This window comes from Lithobates pipiens, unplaced genomic scaffold (assembly GCF_037356315.1).
Source record: "Lithobates pipiens isolate NorthernLeopardFrog02 unplaced genomic scaffold, aLitPip1_a1.2 Scaffold_28, whole genome shotgun sequence".
In the NCBI taxonomy this organism is placed as follows: domain Eukaryota; kingdom Metazoa; phylum Chordata; class Amphibia; order Anura; family Ranidae; genus Lithobates; species Lithobates pipiens.
Window position 1 is genome coordinate 163,269,479 of NW_027507789.1, and position 23,908 is coordinate 163,293,386.

The following is a 23,908-nucleotide window of genomic DNA, read 5'->3' on the forward strand; positions in this document are numbered from 1 at the left end:
AAAAGATAAGTGAACCAACAATGCACTAGCTTAAAGGAAGCTATGTAGAAAATAAAAAATTTACCTTTACAACCCCTTTAACCACTTTTTTCTTTTGTCAGGGAAAACTGAATGTTTTGTATTTAATATGCTGCCGGTAAAGCTCAAGCATCCTTTGTGTGTTTTCTCATGTCTTTATCTGCTGTAAAAAAGCTTGGTTACGTAGCTCAATAGCACAAAATCAAAGTTGCAGACACAAGTGAATGAATCAGAGCAATGACTCACCCACCTCGCTCTCCCAGTATCTGTTCTACACTCACCCGCCACTTTATTTAGGTACACCTGTTCAATTGCTTGGTAACACAAATTGCTAATCAACCAATCATGCCAGCAACTCAATGTATTTAGACATCTAAACGTGGTGAATATGACTGGCTGAGGTTCAAATCAAGCATCAGAATGTGGAATTAAGTGACTTTGAATGTGACATGGTTGTCTGGTCTAAGTATTTCAGAAACTGCTGATCTACTGTGATTTTCAAGCACAATCTCCAAGGTTTACAGAGAATGGTCCAAAAAAGAGAAAATATCCAGTGAGCGGCAGTTGTGTGGATGAAAATGCCTTGGTGATGTCAGATGAGAATGGGCAGACTGGTTCCAGATGACAGACAGGCCACTTGTTACAACCAAAGTATGCAGAATACCATCTCTGAATGCACAACACATCCAAACCTGAAGCAGGTGGTCTACAGCAGAAGAAGACCACACCATGTGCTACCCCTCTCAGCTAAGAACAGGAAACTGTGGCTACAATTCGCACACGCTCACCAAAATTGGACAATAGAAGATTGGAAAAACGTTGCCTGGTCTGATGAGTCTTGATTTCAGCTGAGGCATTCAAATGATAGGGTCAGAATTTGGCGTAAACAACATGAAAGCATGGATCCATCCTGCCTTGTATTAACGGTTTAGGATGCTGGTGGTGGTGTAATGGTGTGGGGGATATTTTCTTGGCACACTTTGGGCCCCTTAGTACCAGTTGAGCATCATTTAAACGCCACAGCCTACCTGAGTATTGTTGCTGACCATATCCACCCCTTTATGACTACAGTGTACCCATCTTCTGATGGCTCCTTCCAGCAGGATAATGCACCATGTCACAAAGATCAAATCATCTCACCACACTGATTTCTTGACCATGACAATGAGATCACTGTACTCCAATGACCTCCACCGTCACCGGACCTCAATCCAATAGAGCACCTTTGTGATGTGGTGGAATGGGAGATTTGCATCATGGATGTGCAGCCGAAAAAATCTGCAACAACTGCGTGACGCTATCATGTCAACATGGACCAAAATCTCTGAGGAATGTTTCCAACACTTTGTTGAATCTATGCCACAAAGAATTAAGGCAGTTCTCAAGGCAAAAGGGGGTCCAACCCGGTTCTAGCAAGGTGTACCTAATAAAGTGGCCAACGAGCGTAGATTTCAGTAAAAGAAAGGTGCCTGTTTTACTACAACTTCTGATGTTCTCTTCCTTTAAAAAAAAAAAAAAAACAAGTCCTCTGGGAATCCTTTGTCATGTCAACACAGGAAGTCTTTCACCTTTGGGTTTTATTGCCATAGTTTGTGGTTTAATCTGGAAACTAGGAGATCCACATCTGCTGTCCCCCACCTGCGCCACAGGTCTTGGAACACCGTCAGGCACAGGGACCACTCCCCTAGGTCCTGTAACTGCCAGCTGAAGAAGTCTGCCTGCCAAATGCAGAAACGTAAAGTTCTACGCAGGATAGGATCTGATATACAAGAACAACTGCAGGGTTGTCTGACTGAATCCAGAGTAAATGACCCTTCAAGCAGGAAGGTCCAGCTTTTTAGTGACAGACAAAATATCCAGGGTACCTCCCTAGCTTGACAGGCTAGCATCTATCAAGAAGATCTTCCACAAGATGCTAAGGGCATCCTTGATCTCAGAGCCAGATTCCCAAGCCACCAGCACAGGGACAACCTGCTCCTTGGTGCCAAACAAACTAGTCTGTCCACTGTCCAGACTTGACATGTCCCATGGTGACAGAATGTTGCATTGTAAAGGTCTGGAGTGAAATTCGGGAAAAGGGACTGCCTCAAAGGAGGCTACCATCAGGCCCAAGCCTCTCATGCAAAAGTGAAGCGTTGGACAAATCCTGGACTACAGAGCTTGAATCTGAGAGCTTGAAGTTTCTCCTGTGGAAGAACACTCTGGTCTGGGCTGTGTGCAAAAAATGGGGACATGTAGGTGCATGCCCTAATGTCTACAGAAGCTCTGTTGAAGGGAGACAAGATAACACCTGGTAGATTCCATGTAGAATTTCACAGCTCAATTGGAAACAAATCCCCCCCCCACCCCAATTCTAGCAAGTGGGGGTGGATTCAAATGCAGAGGAAGGCTTGTCCGAAAATTTGGCACACTTTGAAGTCCATATCTTGCAGGCCGATTGGGAGCCAAGGTTGGGGAATGTCGACATGGCGTAAGCTGGAGGAGGAGGAATGAAAGGGACATTTCCTAACATATTAAAAAGTGAACAAAATCTGTGATCAGATTTCTTCCACTGAGAAAGATGAGTGCCCTTGCCTCCAGTAGTGTCCTTCAGAATGGTATCAAGGGCAGATCCAAAGAGACATTTCCCACGCAGATCAGATACATCTTAGACATGAATACCACAGTTAAGCATGCAAAAGATAAGCCAGGAAGACTACAGCAAACCATGGCAATTGAAGTTTAAAGCTACGGCCATTTGCTCCATGTATCCTATGAGCAAGGGTTCAACCACAGCAGTGGTAGGATCTCATTTAGAGAATTTTGCCTTTTCAACCATGGATTGGCACTGCCAGGATGGGATGAAGAGCAGGGCCAGCAAGCAAGAACATAGCTCTAGTCAGTAAATAACTGGGTTATTTGGGCCATAAAGTTTTGCCTGACCGTAGTAAAAAACCAAATCAAAAAAGCAGGGGAAATAGCCACACCCAATGGAGGCAAAGAGGACTCTGATGTTATGAAGGAATTGCAATAACCCAAGCGCAAACTTAGTACTTGTGGCTGTGGCTCTGAGGTATTGGGCAACAGAAGAGAAAGAAAACAGAAACCAGAAGATGGTGAAAAGAACAGTGTAGTTGGTAGTCCTATGAGAACTACAACTCTGGTCAGAGAAGAACCTCCTGCATTGAGGTGGAAGAGGCTGCCAAATTTAAATAGGTACAGGCTATAATAACCTGACCTATAAGGCTGAATAAAGAGACAATAATGGCTAGGTAAAAAAAAAAAAAACACACTTAAAAGTGTAGATTACCCCCATAACTGTGCCTTCAAAATCGCTGCGGTGTATGATGTAGGATAAAATGATACAACGTAGTGTGTAATACAGATCCAAGTAGTGATCCAACAAGAAATGTATAGCTAGAAGCTGGTATGTAAAAGGTACAGGGAAACTCTGTTTTACCCTGTCCTTGTTGATGGTCAAATCGAGGATTCAGGCTTCAACCATCAGTGTGGGAATACCATACCTCCAAAAGGGGTCTTCAGGGCCTGGATATCATGGGAATCGACAATATCCATGAATCTGTATAGCATCCTGTGGCTAACTCATTCTTTGCACCACATGCCAAGGTGAGTGCCGAATGCAGGATCCAGTGCCCGCAGCAAACATTACAGTCTGGGTACAGTTCTCACAGTATACACCAAAGGTAATTAATCTGGAAACTGCTAGTGAGCCATAAGGCAATAAGTAGTCCGATATTGATAAAAGTGTCAGTCAAAGAAGAGAAAGAAAACTGGTGGAAAAAAAGAAAAAATGTACTTTAACAGAAGGGGGTCCAGCAAACCTTTTGCCAGTGTTCAATCACCTGGAGGTAGCGGCATACAACCCACGGTCTAAGATTCAATTCCTTTGTCCTGTACCATCCAATTAGGATATATACTAACCATTATACTCTCCGATCACCAATCCAGAGTTCTCTGAAAGACTTTTCAGATTAGTGACCCAGGAAGTTCCAAAACCGGAGACAACTAGGGAACTTTTTTTTTTTTTTTAAGAAAGAAGGTAAAAATAGCAACCTCATGTTTGAGTACAGGTTCTGTTGAGCTGAGTGCTCACATGAGAAATTGGTGGTAATATCTGTAAGCCTTAAGTGACTTGAGCATCCAATGCACAGGCTAATTATTATGAAATTAGATCTGGACCTAACCTTCCAGCTTTTTGAAATGTGCTGCGCAGAACTTTTTAAAGTGCAAAGGGAAAGCACCAAAAGGACACAATAAGTTGTGTTGCAGTGTTGGCAAGGGGCGTGTTAATAGAAGAGAGAAGAGAGAAGAGTGACAGCGAGATGACCTCATCAGCCTGCTGCTTCTCTTTTCACTGTTCAACCACAAGCTGGGGGACAGACAAGACCGCTATATGTTACCCAACTGCTGCAGAGAATAATCAGGTCTTCTGCACTGTGCAGAGGTGTGTAGTAAATGTGAGGGCTGGATGGGCAGAAATACAAATCCTTTGACAAACAGCTCCCTGACAGTATATGCATTTTATGGAGTTCAGCTTTTATTTTAAGCACGTCTATATACACATAGATGAAGAACCTGCAGTTATTCTTCATCTAAACTGCACTGTCCTTCTTAGATATTGTAATAGCAGGTGTTTACAATAAGTACACTGGTGCCACAATGCAATCCTCCACACACAAAAAAAATAAAATAAATCAAGGACAGGCATTAAAAGGCTGTTAAGTAAATGCAAACTTTTCTGCTATAAAAAAAAAAACACAGTAATAAGTACATACTTACATTTATTCCTACACATATTTATTTTTGTACCATGTTTGTGGTGCACCCGAGTACTCTCCATTCTATAATGGTTGTATCAAACCTTGAAAGGTTCATGGTTTTGTGCGTGAATAAATCAAATCTTAGCAGAAACTCCCCAATACAATACAAAATGAATGGGCGCAAATCACACTGCAAATAATTGCATACGATTTGAACAGGAATGTGGCAATTCCTGACTGAATCACGTGATTTCCCCCACCGTGTGTGTGTCCCAAGGGAAGCACCATCTAGTGGATAGTTTACTAGATGTTAGAACTTGCCGTACATACCTGATCACATGTAAAATAATCTACATATGTGTCCCGGTCTGCCGATGATTGCAAATCAGGGCCGCTAAAGGTGCTCACAGGGCTGGAAGATATGTAGAGGCTAACATCTCTTCTGCCATATGCCCTTAGAGTTCCAGGACTTCTCCTCCAGCCCTTTGAGCACCTCCAGTGGCCCTGATTTGCTGTCATCAGCGGACTGGGACACCTATGTAGATAGTTTGAACATTTTTTAATCTGTCCACTAAATGCCGCTTTCCCATTTCTATACACACACATAGGAGCAGTGGGGGAAATTGCATGAGATTTAGACAGACATCACACTGAATTCCTGTTCAAATCGCATGCAATACTTTGCAGTGCGATTTGCACCAATTGTTTTTGTATTGACGCAAATTGCACAGCAAAGTATCGGTACTTGGTATTGGCGAGTACTTGACCAATAGTACCGGTACTCATACTCGCCGATAAAAAAAAAAACGGTATAGATGCAAGCCTACTTTAAAATCCTGATATATACAAATTGGATATTTCATTCCAATTTAGTTTTGGTTGCATTATAGATGCATTTTTTTTTTATTTTGCTCATGCTTCCACTTTAGGAATTAGAACTCATCACTTTGTAAAACCAACAGTTACTCAAACTCAAAGAGTAAAGCTAAATTAGGTGGCACATTCACATTTTTAAAGTAAGCCCACATGGTTAAATGCATTGTTGAATATTCAGATTCTTGCATATGCACTATGTTTTGCATTAATACAGACACCAATATATGACATAAAATGAGTGCCTGTCAACCAACAAACTCTCCATACCTTAACTAAGTTGTTGCAGAACCAGTATACGCCTCCCATTTGAAGCAGGGTGTCAAAGATGTGCAAAGATCGGATGTCCACCCAGCCCTTTTCTAAAGTGTTGTTGAAGGCTCCATGTAATACTTCTTTAATTGGCTTCTTTGGAGGCAGCCGGTGAACATATGGCACAGGCTCACTACCTGTTACTGCAAATTTGATCTGTGTGGCTGTCTGCTGTAGGACTTCGGAGCACATGTTCTCCAAGATGGAACTCATTATGATCACTCTAAGCAACAGAGAAGATGATCAGTACATTGCAAATATGCTAAGAATAAAGCAAATTATATAATAAAATAACATACCTCTCGTTATAAAACTGTAGAATGTTGTCTCCATACATGGGTGTTCCCAGCTGCCGGATCATCTGCAGAGATTTGTCTCGCTCATCTAGGCCCAACATCCGGACATGAGCCACCAGCCAGGCTACAGCACACACTGCCAGGCTGCATACCTTCCCTTTTATATTATCTGTGATTTTCTGCCATGAAAATACACAATTAGAGAAGACATAAGAAGAGGATAAAGTTATGTGCCCCAATCTCTGTCTACTAGGAGGAGGTAAGAAGTATGTATCCTTATATATTTGGAGGAAGTGAGTGGTATATATTCTAATCTCTGGGTATTAAGATGTGAGAGTTAAGTGTCTTGATCCCCGTGTTGTAGAAGTGATAAAAATGTGTCCTGGGATCTTTGTATTACCAGGCGGGAAGAGGTACATGTCTTGATATCTGTGTATCAGCAGACGCTAGAAGCAGAAGTATGCATTCTAAGATCTTTGTATTAGTAAGAGAGAGGTTCATTTCCTGAAATCTCAGTATTAGCTGCAGGGTATAGGTGCATGTCCCAAGGTTTTTGTATTCGCAAAAGGAGAGAAATCAATTTTCTAAGATTGTTATATTCGCAGGAAGGGAGAGGTATGTGTCCTAAGCTCTTTGTATTAGCAGGAGGGTAGAAATATATATCCTGAGATTATGGTATTAGCAGTAGTAAAAAGGTACATGTTTGGAGATCTGTGTATTAGCAGGGAGGTAGAGGTACGTGCTTTGAGATCTTTGTATTAGGAGGGGAGAAGTATGTGCCCAGAGCTATGTGTATTAGCAGCAGGGGAGAAGTATATGCCCCGAGATCTTTGTATTAACTGGAGGTGAAAGATACGTGTCCAAAAATCTGTGTATTAGCATGTGTTCCCAGATCTTTGTATTAGCAGGAGGTGAGAGGTACATGTCCTGAGACAGGTACTCAGAAATTTGTATTATCAGGAGGGGGCAGGTACGTGTCCAGAGATCTTTGAAATCACAAGAGGAGAGCTATACATGTCCAGAAATCTTTGAAGTCACAAGAGGGGACAGATATATGTCCATGGACCTTTGTATTGACAAGAAGGGAGAGCTACATGTCCATGGTTCTATGTATTGACCAGAAGGGAGGGGTAAAAGTCCAGAGATTTTTGTATTAGTGGGGGAAGAGGTTTAAGCCCTGAGATCTGTATTAACAGGAGGGGAAAGTACATGTTCTATTAGAAGAAAGGGAGTGGTGTAAGTCTTGTGGTCAGGGCATTATGAAAGGTACTTTAAGAGCACCTTAAGACAGGCCATAAATTAGGAAGAAAAGTTGAAGAAAAGAAAAGTGGTCAATTCCCTCATCGACACAGTCAGTGTTGGTGGAGAAATCCCTCCTGCCATGCTATTGTGTTCAGAATACAATAATCGCGGCAGGTGAAAAAACCCCAAGAAGTTGGTTGTATTGAATTCAATTGATAGATCAACTTCAGTACAACCAACCTGCCCACAGATGAAGCGCAATTTGTCTGGTTCCTGCTTAACCAGCTGAATTTCGACCAGTCTGTTTCCAGCTTAAAGTGGTAGTAAACCTTAATTTTAATACTTATACCTACAGATAAACTTACGAAGGCTTACCTGTAGGTACTGTGAATATCTTCTAAACTTGCACTGTTATGGAGATATTCAGACTGCATGCAGCCGGTGATGTCACCGGCGTATGCGTTCTGAAGATCCAGCATACAGTGTTGCAACTTCAGAGCCCGCGCTGTAAACGGCCGCTCCCACGCACAGTGACATCATCGTGCGGGAGTGACATCATCGTGCCCCTGGCCACTCATGAAGCCGAAGACCACGAATACAGAAGAAAGACTGGAGGAAAATGGAAGCCCTCTCAGTGGTGACAGAGCGACACTGTAGGACTTAGTTTTAAGGGAAGCCTCTTATAATGTGCTAATATGCGATACATAGTAGCACATTGGCATTGCCTTGCAGGGGAATTTTTTTCCATCAACTGTGGTTTACTGACACTTTAAGTCTTTTATCCAAACCTTTTTCCACATGTGGTACCCCCTGCTGCTCCAACCTGACATACTCTTATCAAATACTCGCCAACTACAATTTAGGAGGCAAGGGTAGCTTGGAATATGTTAAAAATGTGTGGGTAAAGACTCTTGGTCTATGTTATAGGCATGCACAAGATCAAGGAAATTCTAAAGACACATTTATACCTGAATGGCTTCAAACGACAGGACGCCATTCTCCCAGGCATTATGCACCTCCAGGATTGCAGCAGGAATGCTGAGACAAACCTCGTGCCACTTTGTCTGACTGTGAATAGTAATAGACAGAAAAAGACTAAGCAAAAGCTCACCATCTACCTTGATTGCAAAACACTTATATACAACATAGCTTAAAGAGGAAGTAAACCCATCATCTCTTTGATTCCCTGCAAAGGTAAAGCATAATGGACTACTATGCATCGCATAGTAGTCCATTATGTGTCACTTACCTGACACAGGAGCCAGCAAAGTCACCGCTGTCCCCTGTAGTTCTGAGCGTCCATCTTCTTGTGGGGCGAATCACAGCGCCGGAGCAGCGATGACGTCACTCCCGCGCATGCGCACGGGAGCCGACACTCGTGGCATATCGCCGCGATCTGCGGCTTACCCAGTGCGCCGATGTCTACAGCGCATGTGGATGTCTTCAGGTAAATATCTCCTAAACCGTATAGGTTTAGGAGATATTTCTTGGACCTACAGGTAAGCCTTAATCTAGGCTTACCTGTAGGTCAAAGTGGTTTGTAAGGGTTTACAACCACTTTAAAGCAAAGACTAACAACTGTGAAGTACATGAAAACCTCTGCTGCAGTTTAGAAATATGTTTAATAAATCCAGTATGTGGAAAGTCATACAATCAATATATACTTACATTAGCTTCATCTCTGTGGATGTGTTAAGAAGTGCCACTAAGGCTTCTACTTTGGGGATATCAGGATGGCGGAAGCAGGGGTGCTCTGGATTCAAGACTTTGCCCTCTCCCGGCATACAAGTCTGCATCCAACTTTCAAAGAAAGGAGTCTCTGAACCAGTACTTCCATCCGACAGGATCATCTAACATATAAAAAGACATATGTCAATATGCTGGATGTTTAAATGTCTGTGGATTGCTTAAAAATGTCACTAGATTGCACTTGGCTTAAAAAATAAATAACTAAAACCCTGGCATTTTACTCATGTGACTTCAAATTTGAAATCACAGGCCCTATAAGTGCTTACATCTAGGAATTCATATAGAGGCATATACACTTTAATGTGCTTGAGGAAAGGAACTAAACAACTTCAAGAAGTAAAGCATTCTGCTATACACTGATAGAGTAAAAATATCTTGAAGGGATGACCAAACACCTTGTGCCCTCCACCACAGGTAACAATGGCATCTTACCAGATAAAATTGATCCCCATACTGGAGATCAGTAACACAATTGGGTATAAAGAGAGCACCTTAGAGAGTTAGAGTGTCTCAGAAGTAAAGATGGGCAGAGGTTTACCAATCAGTGAAAAGCTGTCTCGAAAAAATTGACAAATATCAGAAAAAGGTCCCTCAATGTAAAATTGCAAAGACTTTAAAGTGGTTGTAAACCCATTACAACCACTTTGACCTACAGGTAAGCCTAGATTAAGGCTTACCTGTAGGTGCAAGAAATATCTCCTAAACATAAAAGGTTTAGGAGATATTTGCAGAAATAGCGGCACCGATATCTACGCCACATGCGCCGTAGACATCAGTTGCACTGAGAATGCAATTTCTAATGGCGATCATGCCGGAGTGACGTCATCTCAGCTCTGGCCAGTCACAGCACCAGAGCCGCGATACCAGGAAGTCACTCCGAGATAGATGATGGCGTCGGAGGAGGCGGACGAGGGCCGATGCGGGGGCTTCGATCTCAGGTAATTCATAATGAGCTAGTATGCTATGCATAAAATTTTTTTTTTTGTAGAAGCTATATTTTTTGTGCAAACCAATCAGTATACGCTTATTGGGCTTTTGTTTTTTACCATACATATGTAGCTGAATACATACTGGCCTAAATTTATGAAGAAATTCGATTTTTGACATTTTTTTTATTGGGAAGGTTTTATAGCAGAAAGTAAATCTTTTTTCCCCCCCAAAATTCTCATGCTTTTTCTGTTTATAGCGTGAAAAATAAAAACCACAGAGGTGATTAAATATCACCAAAATAAAGCTCTATTTGTGGGGGAAAAAAAACAACAAAAATGTTATTTAGGTACAGCGTCGCATGACAGTGCAAATTGTCAGTTAAAGCAATGCAGTGCCGTATAGCAAAAAAAATGGCTTGGTCAGGAAGTGGGCAAATCCTTCCGGGGCTAAAGTGGATAATTCCTTGTTCATTTTAAGGAAGAGATAAGCACTCTGCAGTGCATACTAGCTCATTATGAAATACTTACCTTAGAACGAAGTGCCCGCACCAACTCCTATTCAGTGCTGAGGGAGCTGACATGTTCCCTCTGGTGCTTCTTCCAGGTTTGCTGCCTGGTGCTGTGAGTGGCCAGAGCCGCGATGACATCACTCACGGGCATGCATGGGGGAGTCCACATTCAGGCATGGTCCGGCAACATCCGCCGGACCTTCGGAGCTAATGCTCCACTGACGTCAGCGGCTGAATGCAAGGTGAATATCTCCTAAAGCGAGTAGGTTTAGGAGATATTCATTTTACCTACAGGTAAGCCTTATTATAGGCTTACCTGTAGGTAAAAAAAATGTGCAAGTGGGGTATTCAAACGCTTTAAGCAATAAAAGCTTGGGCACCTCAGTGACTATAATTGAACAATGAAGGAACAGCAGAACTTCACCTATTTTGCTCATACTGCACCGATACTATTGCCTGGTACACACAGTGATGTGTTTTTTTTTTAATTCAACCCAGTGGGCAGAATTAAAAAACTGAGGCGCTCGGGGAGGAAATCCTGTACTAACTATGCTATATTAGTACAGCAATCTCCTCATTGAGCTATCATGTTCTGACAGGGGGGCAGCCCCCCTGCCCACCAGAACAAACTGGTCAGTGTTTGCAGCCATTGGTTGCGAGCGCCGATTGGATGCCTGTCGGCTGCTGGCTTTCCAGAATGCCGGTTCAACAGAAGCCAGACGTTAGGCCAGCCTCTGTTGGACAAGCTGCTGAAGGTTTCTGTTCGACCAACCTATTTTCGGCCAGTGTGTACCAGCCTTCAGTCAAACTCAGATACTTATACTCGCGCCATTCAAAATAATTATTATATGCCTTAATTTGTTTTTCCTTTTAAATGCCTGGAGTTCCACTTTAAGTTAAATAGCCATGGCACATGTTTTCCCATTAACAATACGCTTAAGACAGCGGTCATAAAGCACAAATAAAGTAATTTCTTCTAAAGAAAATGGAGAGAATTCATTATGATCAATGACACTTCAAGAGCACAAACAAACCCATATAATGATGGCATCAAATCTTTCAGTATCCCTGGACAAGGAAACACATTCTAATAAATTTTTATTATTTAAGAGCAATTTTAACTAAATGAATCAGCCTTAGTGTGCATTAGCGTACACTCTAGAAAGAATTGTTCATTTAACTTTACCCAAATAAAGGCCATTTAATACGACTCACAAGTAAAGAGCTCCCTCTTGTGTATATGAATGACCTTTACTATAGTAATCATGTCTTAAATTGGTTGTAAAGGCTAAAAAAACTTTTTTAGTATAAGAAACATTTTTGCCTGCTGTGTGCAATGATAATGCACAAAGTGGCCCAAAACCTCCTATTCTGGGTCCCCCGCTGGCGCTCTTGGCTCCTCCTACTCCTCTGTGTGCACCATTTCAAGCAGCTTGCTAGGGGGGCACACCTGCGGGCTCGCTTCCAAGCTGGTCTGTGTGCGTCCCTAGATGCACACAGAGAGGCTCAGCTCTACCCCCCGCTCACTCCTGACAAGATTTCATTTGCAGCAGCGGGAATCAATGGCTGCTGCTGCTGCCTGTGTGTCCTAGAAAGGAGAGGAACACAGATGAGAGCGGTTACAGATGCACACAGTGCTGGATCAAGATAGGACTCAGGTAAGTATCTAGTGGGATGAGGGAGCAATAGCACTACAGGGACATTTTTTTATCTTAATGCAGGGAATGCATTAAGGTAAAAATGTCTTGCCTTAACAAACACTTTAAAGCAAACCTATGCTTTGACCATGCAGAAATTTCGGAGTATGGAGTAGTGTGTGGGTAAATTTTAATGAAAGAATCTCTGAGATTACAGGTCCTTTCCTAACTCCCAGCAGCTGAACAGAGTGATCAGGAAGCAAAGGAGAATCTGCGCCACTGGGGACTGAGGCTTTATAGCAGAACTCCAGGCAAACATCTAAATACAAAAATGCAGTGCATATAAGGGAATGGCTATATCTGACAATTTGTATTTCTATCGAATCATTCCTGAGATGTACCCAGCTCTGTAACTTAGCACAGCAAGAATGACACCACTTTCTATATTTTAGTAATGAATACACTGTTAGCACCATCCTGCCGACTGGACAAGGAAGAGAGAAGCAGATGACTGATTAAGTCATCCATCTGCTCACTCTGCTCTCCTCTCATCTTGCATTTTTTAGCATATTTTCGTAAGCAGTTCACCTGACTGGTGCTTAGTAATACCCCTCCCTCTCCCAGACTTGAATAAAAATATGACCATGAATAAAAGATCTACCTCTGAGCCATAGGTCTGTGCTACATGACACAGCATCAAGAAAGAGATGTCAAATAATAAGGCACGGGTGGATGCAGCTTTTGCTGTAGAAAAAAAAAATGTAATATTAGTTTCAATCTGATTTTCAATAAAATCTACTAAGCTTGGTTACTAATTACATGACATATTGAATAGTACTGTGAATATGATCCACCAAAGACACATTATAAGACAGGCTGGTAGGACACAACTTGCTTCTCACAAGTAGAAACAATGTATGACACATTTAAATATACAAAAATAAATGGAACTTACAGCTTTCGGTACCAATGTGTCGCGTAAACTCATTTAGTCTGAAAAAGAAAAAATTATTTTATTAAAATGCAATATGTGCCATTACATTTGTCAGCTTCTCCCTATAAGCATATAATTTCTTTGCGCTTAAAAGTACAAAAACAGCTCTCTCATATAATGCCGGGAAATCACGCTTTGTATTTCTCCAAGTAATACAGACAGATGCTGGTATCACCTTGAGCTTAGCAGAATCCTGCCTTGAATGCTTTACGCCTTTTATTTATACTGTCAACATGAACAAAGGAATTTAATGGATTCAGAATCAGCCAATTAGACACTTGTATTCTTTCAAAAGAACCAATCACACACACGTATATATATTCAAATAGAAATACAGTAGAGACTTGTGCAGACGCTCATGTTCAGGGCCATGCGGCAAGTCCTTTGTGAAATACAAAGGACTCACAATTTGAACATTACTTACGTGGCTCTGAACACAATCGTGTGCACATTCCCACTGGTGCCAATGACGCAAGCCATACACCATCATGGCTCAGTGGGCCATGATTTTGTATGGTTATGCTATGGTTCCCATGTACGCAGATCGGCTTGCTTAGGAGTTTAGATGCGGTCGCCATGGAGGGGCCAGTCCCTTGGTGAAGCATAAGCAAACATCCTCAAAAGAGCAAACAGATCTGTCGTGTCCACGGGAAGGTTTCCGCAGTCAATGGTCTTCCCCCAACGTCTGTATGTGCGAATACCCTCACATGATGGTATTAAGGCAAAACTGACACTGCGGGACATCTGACAACGTACATTAATAACATTTTCCACAACACATCTATCTTATGAAATATTTCATATAATTACTTCTCCCTTTAACATTTTCCAAGCTGATTTTTGATTTTTTTCAGGTATTTACCAAAACATATTCAAGCTATAGTTATATAATGGATATGAACTGAAACACTGCACACTCTAAGGTTTAATTTTAGGGTATGTACATCCAAATAGGAGGAAGGCTTTAGGAATTACAGCTCTTAATAGCTAACCCCCCTTTTTTCAAGGGACCAAAAGTAATTGGACAATTAAATCAAAAGCTGTTTCATGGCCAGGTGTGAGCTACTCCTTTGTTTTTTCTTCATGAATTAGGCAGGTAAAAATGTCTGGAGTTGATCCTAAGTGTGGTATTTGCATTTGGAATCTATTGATGTGAACCAACATCATGTGTTCAAAGGAGCTGCCCATGCAAGTGAAACAGGCCATTGTAAGACTTCAAAAACAAAAAAAATCCATCAGAGAGATAGCAGCAACATTAGTTGTGGCCAAATCAACAGTTTGGTACATTGAATAGAACAATTGTTGAAAGTAATGGACTTTATAGGCATAAGACACACATTTCTTTAAAATAATTTTTAACAAAATTTATTTACAAAGGTAAAAATAAAAATTACACACATTTGCATGAAACACTAATTGCCTCAGGGCATAACGATTACACTGTCAATGTGGTCTATTTAAATCACAATTGGATAGAAGACTCATACATTTCCATTTTGCTATGACAAATATTAATATAACATAGGCAGAGCAAATAAAAAAACAGTAATATGGACAGTGCATCATAGATGACTCAGCTCGAAATTGCCTTACATGTTACGCGTTATACAAACACTTCATCAGGAGCTTTTGGCATTTTTTATTCCTTAATATAGGTGAAAGAATCGTGTATACGTGAGCGGGGAGTGGTAGTATAGACCTGGGCATACAAGGACAAAGAATACTTCTTAAAAAAAGAGGGGTAATTTTAACTTTAAGATTTACCCGGGAATCCTCCAGCTGCAGTCAGTCCCAGGATACCCGAGAAAATAGTAAATCATATAGAATTAAATGGTTATTAAAAACCACCATAATCTTATAACCAAGTGATTGGAAGTCTTTCCCCGTTCTATGACAGCACCACATACCCACAGGGGCTGCTGTGGGTATTTGGTGTTGTCATAGAGCGGGGAAAGACTTCCAATCACTTGGTTATAAGATTATGATGTTTTTTTTTATAACCATTCAATTCTATACGATTTCCCATTTTCTGGGGTATCCTGGGACTGACTGCAGCTGGAGGATTTTACCCCTGGAGGATTCCCGGGTAAATCTTACAGTTGAAATGACCCCTTTTCTTTACGAAGTATTCTTTGTCCTTGGCTGTATGCACAGGTCTATACTACCACTCACCGCTCACGTATACATGCTTCTTTCACCTATATTAGGGAATAAATATGCCAAAAGCTCCTGATGAAGCGTTTGTATAACACGTAACATGTCGCTTGACATAACAAAATGGAAATGTATGAGTCTTCTATCCAATTGTGATTTAAATAGACCACATTGACAGTGTAATCGTTATGCTCTGAGGCAATTAGTGTTTCATGCAAATGTATGTATGTTTTGCACTAATTTTTATTTTTACTTTTGTAAATAAATTTTGTTAAAAATTCTTTTAAAGAAATCTGTGTCTTATGCCTATAAAGTCCATTACTTTCAACAATTGTTCTATTCAATAATTCCAAATATCGGGACGTGTCACGATTTACTATGTCTTGTTATCCACAGTACCACCCTGTGTTTGATACGCTATTAATTTAAAGTAACAGTTTGGTACATTCACTCTATGGTAAAGAAAAACCCATTCACATCATCCAGACAAGTGGAGGACACTCTCCAGGAGGTGGGCGCATTATTGTCAAAGTCTACACTCAAGAGAAGATCTCACAAGAGCAAATACAGGAGGATTGACCACAAGGTGCAAACCATTCATAAGCCTGAAGAATAGAAAAGCCAGATTAGTCTTTGCCAAAAAAACATCTAAAAATGCCAGACAAGTTCTGGAAAAGCATTCTTTTGACGGATGAAACTAAGATAAATCTGTACCAGAATGATGGGAATAAAAAGTGTGGCGAAGGCTTGGAACAGCTCATGATCCAAAGCACACAACGTCATCTGTAAAACATGGTGGAGGCAGTGTGATGGCATGGGCATGCAGTGGCACTGGGTCATTGATGTTTATTGATGTGACAAAAGCAGCCAGATGAATTCTGCAGTGTTTAGAGATATACCGTCAGCCCAATGCAGCAAAGTTGATTGGATGCCGTTTCACAGTACAGATGGACAATGATCCAAAACACAATGCAAAAGCAACACAGGAGCTTTTGAAGGAAAAGAAGTGGAATTATCTACAATCGTCGAGTCAATCACCTGATCTCAACCCAATTGAGCATGCATTTCACTTGCTGAAGGCAAAACTAAAGGCAGAAAGACCCACAAATAAAGAACAACTGAAGACAGCCTGGCAAAGCATTAGAAAGGAGGAAACCCAGTCTTTGGTAATGTCCATGGGTTACAGACTTCAGGCAGTCATTGCCAGGAAAGAATTCTCAACAAAATATTAAAAAATAATAATTATATAATAATATAATTAATTTTATTTATTTGTCCAATTACATTTGAGCCCAAAATGGATACTGTGTAAAAAAAAAAAATGGTTGCAGTTCCTAAAATGTTTTACTTGATATTTATGTTCAACCCCTTGAATTAAAGCTGAAAGTCTGCACTTCAAATTCATTTGGATTGTTTCGTTTTCATTTTATTCTGTTTGGCATACAGAGCCAAAAGTATTAAAATTGTGCCTGGGTCCAAATATATATGGATCTAACTGTATATTTGGACACAGGCACAATTTTCATACATTTGGCTCTGTATGTCACAATAAAATTAAAATGAAACAATCCAAATGAATGTGAAATGCAGACTTTCAGCTTTATTTCAAGGGGTTGAACGTAAATATCAAGTACAAATTTTAGGAACTGCAACCATTTTGTTACACAGCCCCCCCCCCCCCCCCCCCCATTTTCAGGGGCTCAAATGTAATTGGACAAATGAATAAAATCATAAATAAAATTAATTATATTATATAATTATTATTTTTTAATATTTTGTTGAGAATCATTTACTGGCAATGACTGCTTTAAGTCTTGAACCCATGGACATTTCCAAAGACTGGGTTTCCTCCTTTCTGATGCTTTGCCAGGCTCTAACTGCAGCTGTCTTCAGTTCTTTGTGTGTTTTTCTGCCTTTAGTTTTGCCTTCAGTAAGTGAAATGCATGCACAATTGGGTTGAGATCAGGTGACTGACTCGGTCATTGCAGAATATTCCACTTCTTTTTCTTTAAAATATCCTGGGTTACATTTGCAGTATGTTTGGATCATTGTCCATCTGTACTGTGAAGCACCGTCCAATCAACTGCTGCATTTGGCTGAATCTGGGCTCACAGTATATCGCTAAACAATGTTCATCTGGCTGCTTCTGTCACATGATCAATATACACCAATGACCCAGTGCCACTGAAAGCCATGCATGCCCATGCCATTGCACTGCAAGCTCCACCATGTTTTACAGATGTTGTGTGCTTTGGATTATGAGCTGTCCCCAGCCTTCGCCACACGTTTTTCTTCCCGTCATTCTGGCACAGATTAAACTTGGTACCACACCACTGCTAAGAGGTCCAGATACAGCTTTATTCCATTAGCAGTCCGGGGTGAAAACGAAAAAAGTATCCAATGCGTTTAAGGGGTCCAAGCACCCCCTTCATCAGGGCTTGACTGGCAACAATGTCAACAAGCCAGAAGTGAACTGGACCTAAAATTCAATTTTTTCCAGTGTGAAATACAAGCACAGGCCTCATCGGCAAATTGTTTGACAGCTCAAATCTAAAACCAGGACACCATCTACACAGATTTTGCATGTTCTCCGTGTGATTGTATGGGTTTCCTCTGGGTTTTCCGATTTCCTTCAACACTTCAAAGTTAAGGAGGTGAATTGGCTCCTATCTACATTGACCCCAATATGTGTACACATAAAATAGGGACCTTGGACTGTAAGCTCCCTGAGAGCAGGGACTGGAGTGAAAGTGCAATATTTAAAGCAATGTATAAAATTGTTGGCACTATATAAATACCTGTATTAAATAAGATTTAGAGGAGAGACTCATCCCTACTCCCTGCCTTTTGAGACAGTCCTACTTTCAACTTGAAAGGAAATAAACGACTTTTGTTGTGCTCTCTAGTTTTAGAAAGCCCATAATGGTCTGTCGCACCATTGTCATGGGCACACACTGTATGACATGTTTATTAGTACAATTAAGATTTTATATACTTTATTTAAAAAAATATAAAACATTAAATGAGGATGTATAATTTTAAAAAACAATTGAACAAAAATCATTACAGCATTCCCTTTAAAGTAGAGACGTATGTCCTTTCTCGGATCACTTACTGAATGAATTTACAGGCAAAAGACTTCAATTTTCCAGTAGCAGCTGCAGCGGCTAGCAGGAGGTCCAGACTCTTTCCAGTTAACATATGGCCTAGAACCCCCAGAAGACCCTCTGGAGACTTGGAATGATCTGCATCCATTGTCTGCAAGAAATAGAAAGCTTATTGCCACGCTTAAAACATTCATAAATTATATATAATTGCTACACACCCAATATGCCTTACTTTAGGGTCAATAATAAAAAAATAAAAAAATCACAATTCTAGTTCAAGCAGCAGTCCACTATGATTTACCAAAACCACAAAGAATGTAAACTCTTTTGTATAGAGGTATGGAGATACCAGAACAATTCTGATTGGGCAGCGCCATCACCTTAATGACGCTGACCAATCAGAATGATCTGATTGTGCTTAATAAAGAACAGATCTGTGCATACAGGTCTGAAACAGACACCAACAAAAGCCAGAGTGAAAGGAACCTTGTGACCATAGATATTCAAGTACTACTAGCAAGAAGTAAATAAGCTTTATTAAAGCTTGCACTGCCCTCTGTAGCAGCAGGCACTGTAGAGCATTTCATATTGTAAATTTTTGTGGCAGGAGTGCTGAAGTCATTCAAGTTATTTTCCCAGTGGTTTAGCTTCACTCTGTTATCAACTATACAGTGACTGCCTTCTAATATCCAATGTAAGCACAATGTAGAACCTCTGGGAGGGAAGCACTGAGCTGCTTAGAGATAACAATTTGAATGACTTCAATGATTCGGCAGTGAACTTTAAGGACAAATTGCTCCAAAGTACTTGCAGATAAAAAGGTTAGTTAAGGCTTGTTTTGAAATTTACTGCTAAAAAATATGTATAATGTTGAATGGCCATAGCCTGTTAACAGGTTCACTTTATAGCGAAGCGCCACCCAAAAGCCGAAGTTCCACTTTAAAGTGGTTATAACCCTAAAAAAACAAAAACATGTCCCTGTCCCTTTAAGGCACAAGATATTGTGCAGTGCTTTTGCCATGCCTATTGTCCCTTTCTAGGTTCTACAATACCTGGTTGATCCTGCCTGTTCCCGTTTTCCCCTGTGTGTACTGACTACGCTTATCATGGCGGCTGATATTGTAGTCAGATTACATGCCTCAGTCATCCTGCTCTCTCCTCAGCATCTCCCCCTCTCCCTGTCATTTCCGTAGTCTGTGTATGAACTGTGAAGCCGATCTCCTCCCTGTGCATCCCCTCTCCTCCTGCCTTGATTGGGTATTCTGCTGCAGCTGCTCCTCTCCGTTGGTAAAGTGGTTGTAAAGTAACATCTATTACATACTTTTACCCTCTCTGTCTCAGGAACATATTAAGTACAGTATGTGTATTTTTTTTTTAATTATAAAGCTTAATACCTTCTTTTCTCAGCTCTGCTGTGTGGTCATATGCCCTCCCTCTGCTAGCTTGCATACGTCAGAGGAGAATCTCAGCCCTCCCACTGCACTCCTTAGATTAAGGAGAGTAAAGGGAGGACATGTGACCACACAGCAGAGCTGGGCAAAGAAGGTATTTAGCTATATATTAATAAAAAATGCACAGCTCGGCACCCCACGTGTGCAGTGGGCACCCGGCTGTGAAGCCACAAGCTGTCACAGCTGGGTGCCCACAGTTGAGCTGCCAGTACTGGGGACAGAAGAAGGAAAGGAACAGCTACAGTGAGCACATGGCTGGATCCTAGGGCAGGCGAGTGTGTGTTAATTAAAAGTCAGCAGCTAAAATTTTTTAGCCGCTGGCTTTTAATAACCGCAAAAATGACTGGAGCTCTTCTTTAAGGACAGTGTGTTTGCCTTTCCTCTTCTGCATTTTCCCAGGAGACCCATTCATGCATAGAGTGCTACTGTTTTTCTGTGCCTGTCCCAACTTACAGGTTGCCTTTCACCCATACAAATCATAGTCGTTAAAAGGAGTGTTCCTTGCAGGTTCTTCCATCAGTTTTATACTATATATCTTATAGCCTATGTTGACGCTCACTCACTCACCTTTAGGATGTTGGTGACAGTGGGCTCTGCTCTGAGGATTAATCCGGGATTGGGCTGGATGGTATTGCTCTCTGTAGGGCGTGGGGCATGCTCTCGGTCTGCCGCTCTAACAATAGTGACAGAAGGAATAAGATCAAATATCTTTGCTGAAAACATGTTTTGTAAAGTCCTTATTACCTAACAAAATAAAAGCTAGGATCCCGCAAAACCAGTAGAGACCTTTATAAATGTGCTATTTTATTTCTCTGGGTTACATACAATGGTGAATGTACTGATTTCTTGTGTTTTTTTCTGAAAGCTGTAGTGCTGGACTCTACTACTAAATTTCAAAAGAGTGGCTTTGTGCTTGAATGATCAGACTGTTAGTCTAAGTTACTGATTTGATCTTTAACCACTTAAGCCGCGGACCATTTTGCAGGCCAAAGACCAGAGCACTTTTTGCGATTCGGCACTGAGTCGCTTTAACTCACAAATTTGCGGTCGTGTGACGTGGCTCCCAAACAAAACTGGCATCCTTTTTTCCCCACAAATAGAGCTTTTGGTGGTATTTGATCACCCCTGTGGTTTTTATTTTTTGCGCTATAAACAAAAAAAAGAGCTAAAATTTTGAAAAAAAAAAGGCATTATTTTTTACATTTTGCTATAATGAATATCCCCCAAAAATATATAAAAAAAACTATTTTTTTCCTCAGTTTAGGCCAATACATATTCTTCTACATATTTGGTAAAAAAAAAAAAAAAAAAGAAAAATTGCAATAAGCGTGTATTGATTGGTTTGCACAAAAGTTATAGCAAAATAGGGGATCGTTTTTTGTCATTTTAATTAATACATTTTTTTTTTTACTAGTAATGGCGATCTGCGATTTTTATCATGACTGCGATATTATTGTGGACACATTGGACATTTTTGACACATTTTTGGGACCATTGTCATTTATATAGCAATCAGTGCTACACAAATGCGCGGATTCCTGTGTAAATGACACTGGCAGTGAAGGGGTTAACACTAGGTGGCAGTGTAGGGGTTAAGTGAGCCCTGGGGAGTGTTTCTAACTGAGGGGAGGAGTGGCTGTGTGTGACATGTCACTGATCTCTGCTCCGATCACAGGGAGCAGAGATCAGCGACACTGTCACTAGGCAGAATGGGGAGATGCTTGTTTACATTGGCATCTCCTCGTTCTTCCTCCACGTGAGGCAATCGCGGGTATCCTCGTGGTGATCGAGCCCGCAGGACCCGCAATCGGTCTCACGAAGGTCCCAACCGTCGTGCAAATTTAAAGGGAAGTACCTGTACAGCCATTTGCCTGTCCATGCCATTCTGCCGACGTTGCACCGGTCGGCAAGTGGTTAAGTGCATTGCATAAAAAATAGGATATGAGAAGGAAAGAAAGCTTATAAAATATTACCTTTTAGTGACAAGGTTTTCCAAATGATGATTAGACAGTAAAGTCAACTTGTGACATTCCTGAAGCAGCAGGCTAACACAATCACAGCTGAGGAACAAAATAAAACAAGTTTTTGCATTAGAACATTAAAGTAATGCTTTAAAATAACAAATGTGTCATGCGTACCTGCTTTGTGCAATAGTTTTACACAGAGCAGCCCCAATCCTCCTTTTCTCAGGTCCCCCACTGGTGCTTCTTGCTCCACCCTCCGCTGCGTTCCCCCCATAGCAAGCCGCTTGCTATGGGGGCACCTGTGCGTGGTCTCTCCCAAACCCTGCTCTGTGTGCCTCCATAAGAACCCCCCTCACTGACTCTGGTTGACAGCAGCGGGAGTGTCTGAGCCAATGAGAAGCTAGAGACCCAAGAGAGCCTAGGCTCTTGTGAACATCGCTGGATGGATATCAGACACAGGTATGTATTTATTTGGGGGGGGGGGGGGGTAGAATGCAATAAGGTAGAGAAAAAAAAAAAAACTTCTCCCTTTAGAGCTACTTTAAGTTTCAATGCTTCAGTATAAATCATATTTTTTTAGACTGGATGATATAAAACATAGTTGATGTAGGAAAAACGTTGGCAAAGTAAAAGACTATCTTCTCTTGTTTAGCACAGATAACCATTCTAATGTCCAATAAAACTGACAAACAAAACCAAAGAAAATTCCCAGCTCAACTCACCAGCCAGCCTCCTACCAAATTAATTCCCAGTTCAACTCACCAGGCAGCCTGCTACTAACTGAATTCTCCTAACAGTTTGTGTTAAAAACAGGGGTTTAGTTAGCACACATTTGCAAAAATACATGCGTAAGCTGCAGAGCCACTCCGTGGCGTTCCAGTATTATCTGCAGTCCTAATTCTACAAATGTACGAGAGCCTCTATAGTAGAAGCACATGCATAATAATGGATAGATAGAAGGCAGGTGAGCCTGGAGGAAGACCACTCCTCAAAGGCACAGGGACAAAGAGCACATAGAACAATGGCAGGAAAGGTGCACCCTGTGGTCCCCCCACCAATATTACATCAGTATAAACAACTGACCACTGCCACCACCTGTAACTGGCCTTCGCAGCAAGGAGCACATGGAAAGGCGACGCATGTCAAACAAAACAAAGTTTACTAAAGCTGGCCATAGACAAAGCATTTTTCTTCCCTGCAACCACGTGTTGCAGAAAAAAAATCGATCGATTTCCCCATCAACACAGTCAGTGTTGATGAGGGAATCCCTCTTGCAGAGATAATGGATTCTCACAGTGATTATAGATACAATAGCCGCTAGTAATAATTGCATGTAAAATTCGACATGCTGTTGGTACCCAAGTTGATCAATCGGTCAACTTGGGTACATTCAGCCTGCCCGTACATAGTTCGAATCTCGGCCCGTCCTCGCTGAAATGGATGAGTTTAGAGCCGCCTATGGCTAGCTTAAATCTAGCAAATGCATTCATATGTAGCCACAGACTATAGCAGCAGATGACTTACTTGCATCTCTGATCAGCTTTATCCAAGAGTGGGGTCAGCTTGAGTAAATACTCAAATGCCGTGTTCAAATCCTCATTGAAGTCCTACAGGACACAAAAAAGTGACAGTGGTGTGACAAGGGTAACAACCTGAAATTCTATGCAATGTGTGCAATACATAGTACATGATGTGATTACGTACCTGATCTGCCAGCCAGAATTTCTTCAGCTTAGACAACACTTGTGGGATCTGAAGAAGATTTTAAAAAAAGTTATAAAAAAAAAACACCACAACATTAGCCTAACACAAAGAAACTGTGAATTTGTACCACCTGCTGTCACAATAAAGTACTGCAAGCTAGCTAGAAAATACACATTTTCAGCAAGAATCATTGTATCAGACTGACCAGA

At 41.1% G+C, this 23,908-nt stretch overlaps 1 protein-coding gene across 1 annotated transcript in view; it reads right to left on the bottom strand.

The window, feature by feature from the left end:
* The window catches only part of MED24 (mediator complex subunit 24), a 122,932-nt gene that overhangs the window by 33,439 nt on the left and 65,585 nt on the right, over positions 1-23,908 (bottom strand). Inside the window, exons 10-20 of the mRNA XM_077459823.1 lie at positions 23,700-23,747; positions 23,520-23,602; positions 22,005-22,091; positions 20,599-20,704; positions 18,589-18,731; positions 13,281-13,318; positions 12,987-13,069; positions 9,170-9,351; positions 8,470-8,569; positions 6,263-6,438; positions 5,922-6,186 (exon numbers count right to left, since the gene is read on the bottom strand). Of these exons, the coding sequence (XP_077315949.1) occupies positions 5,922-6,186; positions 6,263-6,438; positions 8,470-8,569; positions 9,170-9,351; positions 12,987-13,069; positions 13,281-13,318; positions 18,589-18,731; positions 20,599-20,704; positions 22,005-22,091; positions 23,520-23,602; positions 23,700-23,747 (1,311 nt within the window). The remainder of the gene's footprint in view (positions 1-5,921; positions 6,187-6,262; positions 6,439-8,469; positions 8,570-9,169; positions 9,352-12,986; positions 13,070-13,280; positions 13,319-18,588; positions 18,732-20,598; positions 20,705-22,004; positions 22,092-23,519; positions 23,603-23,699; positions 23,748-23,908) is intronic.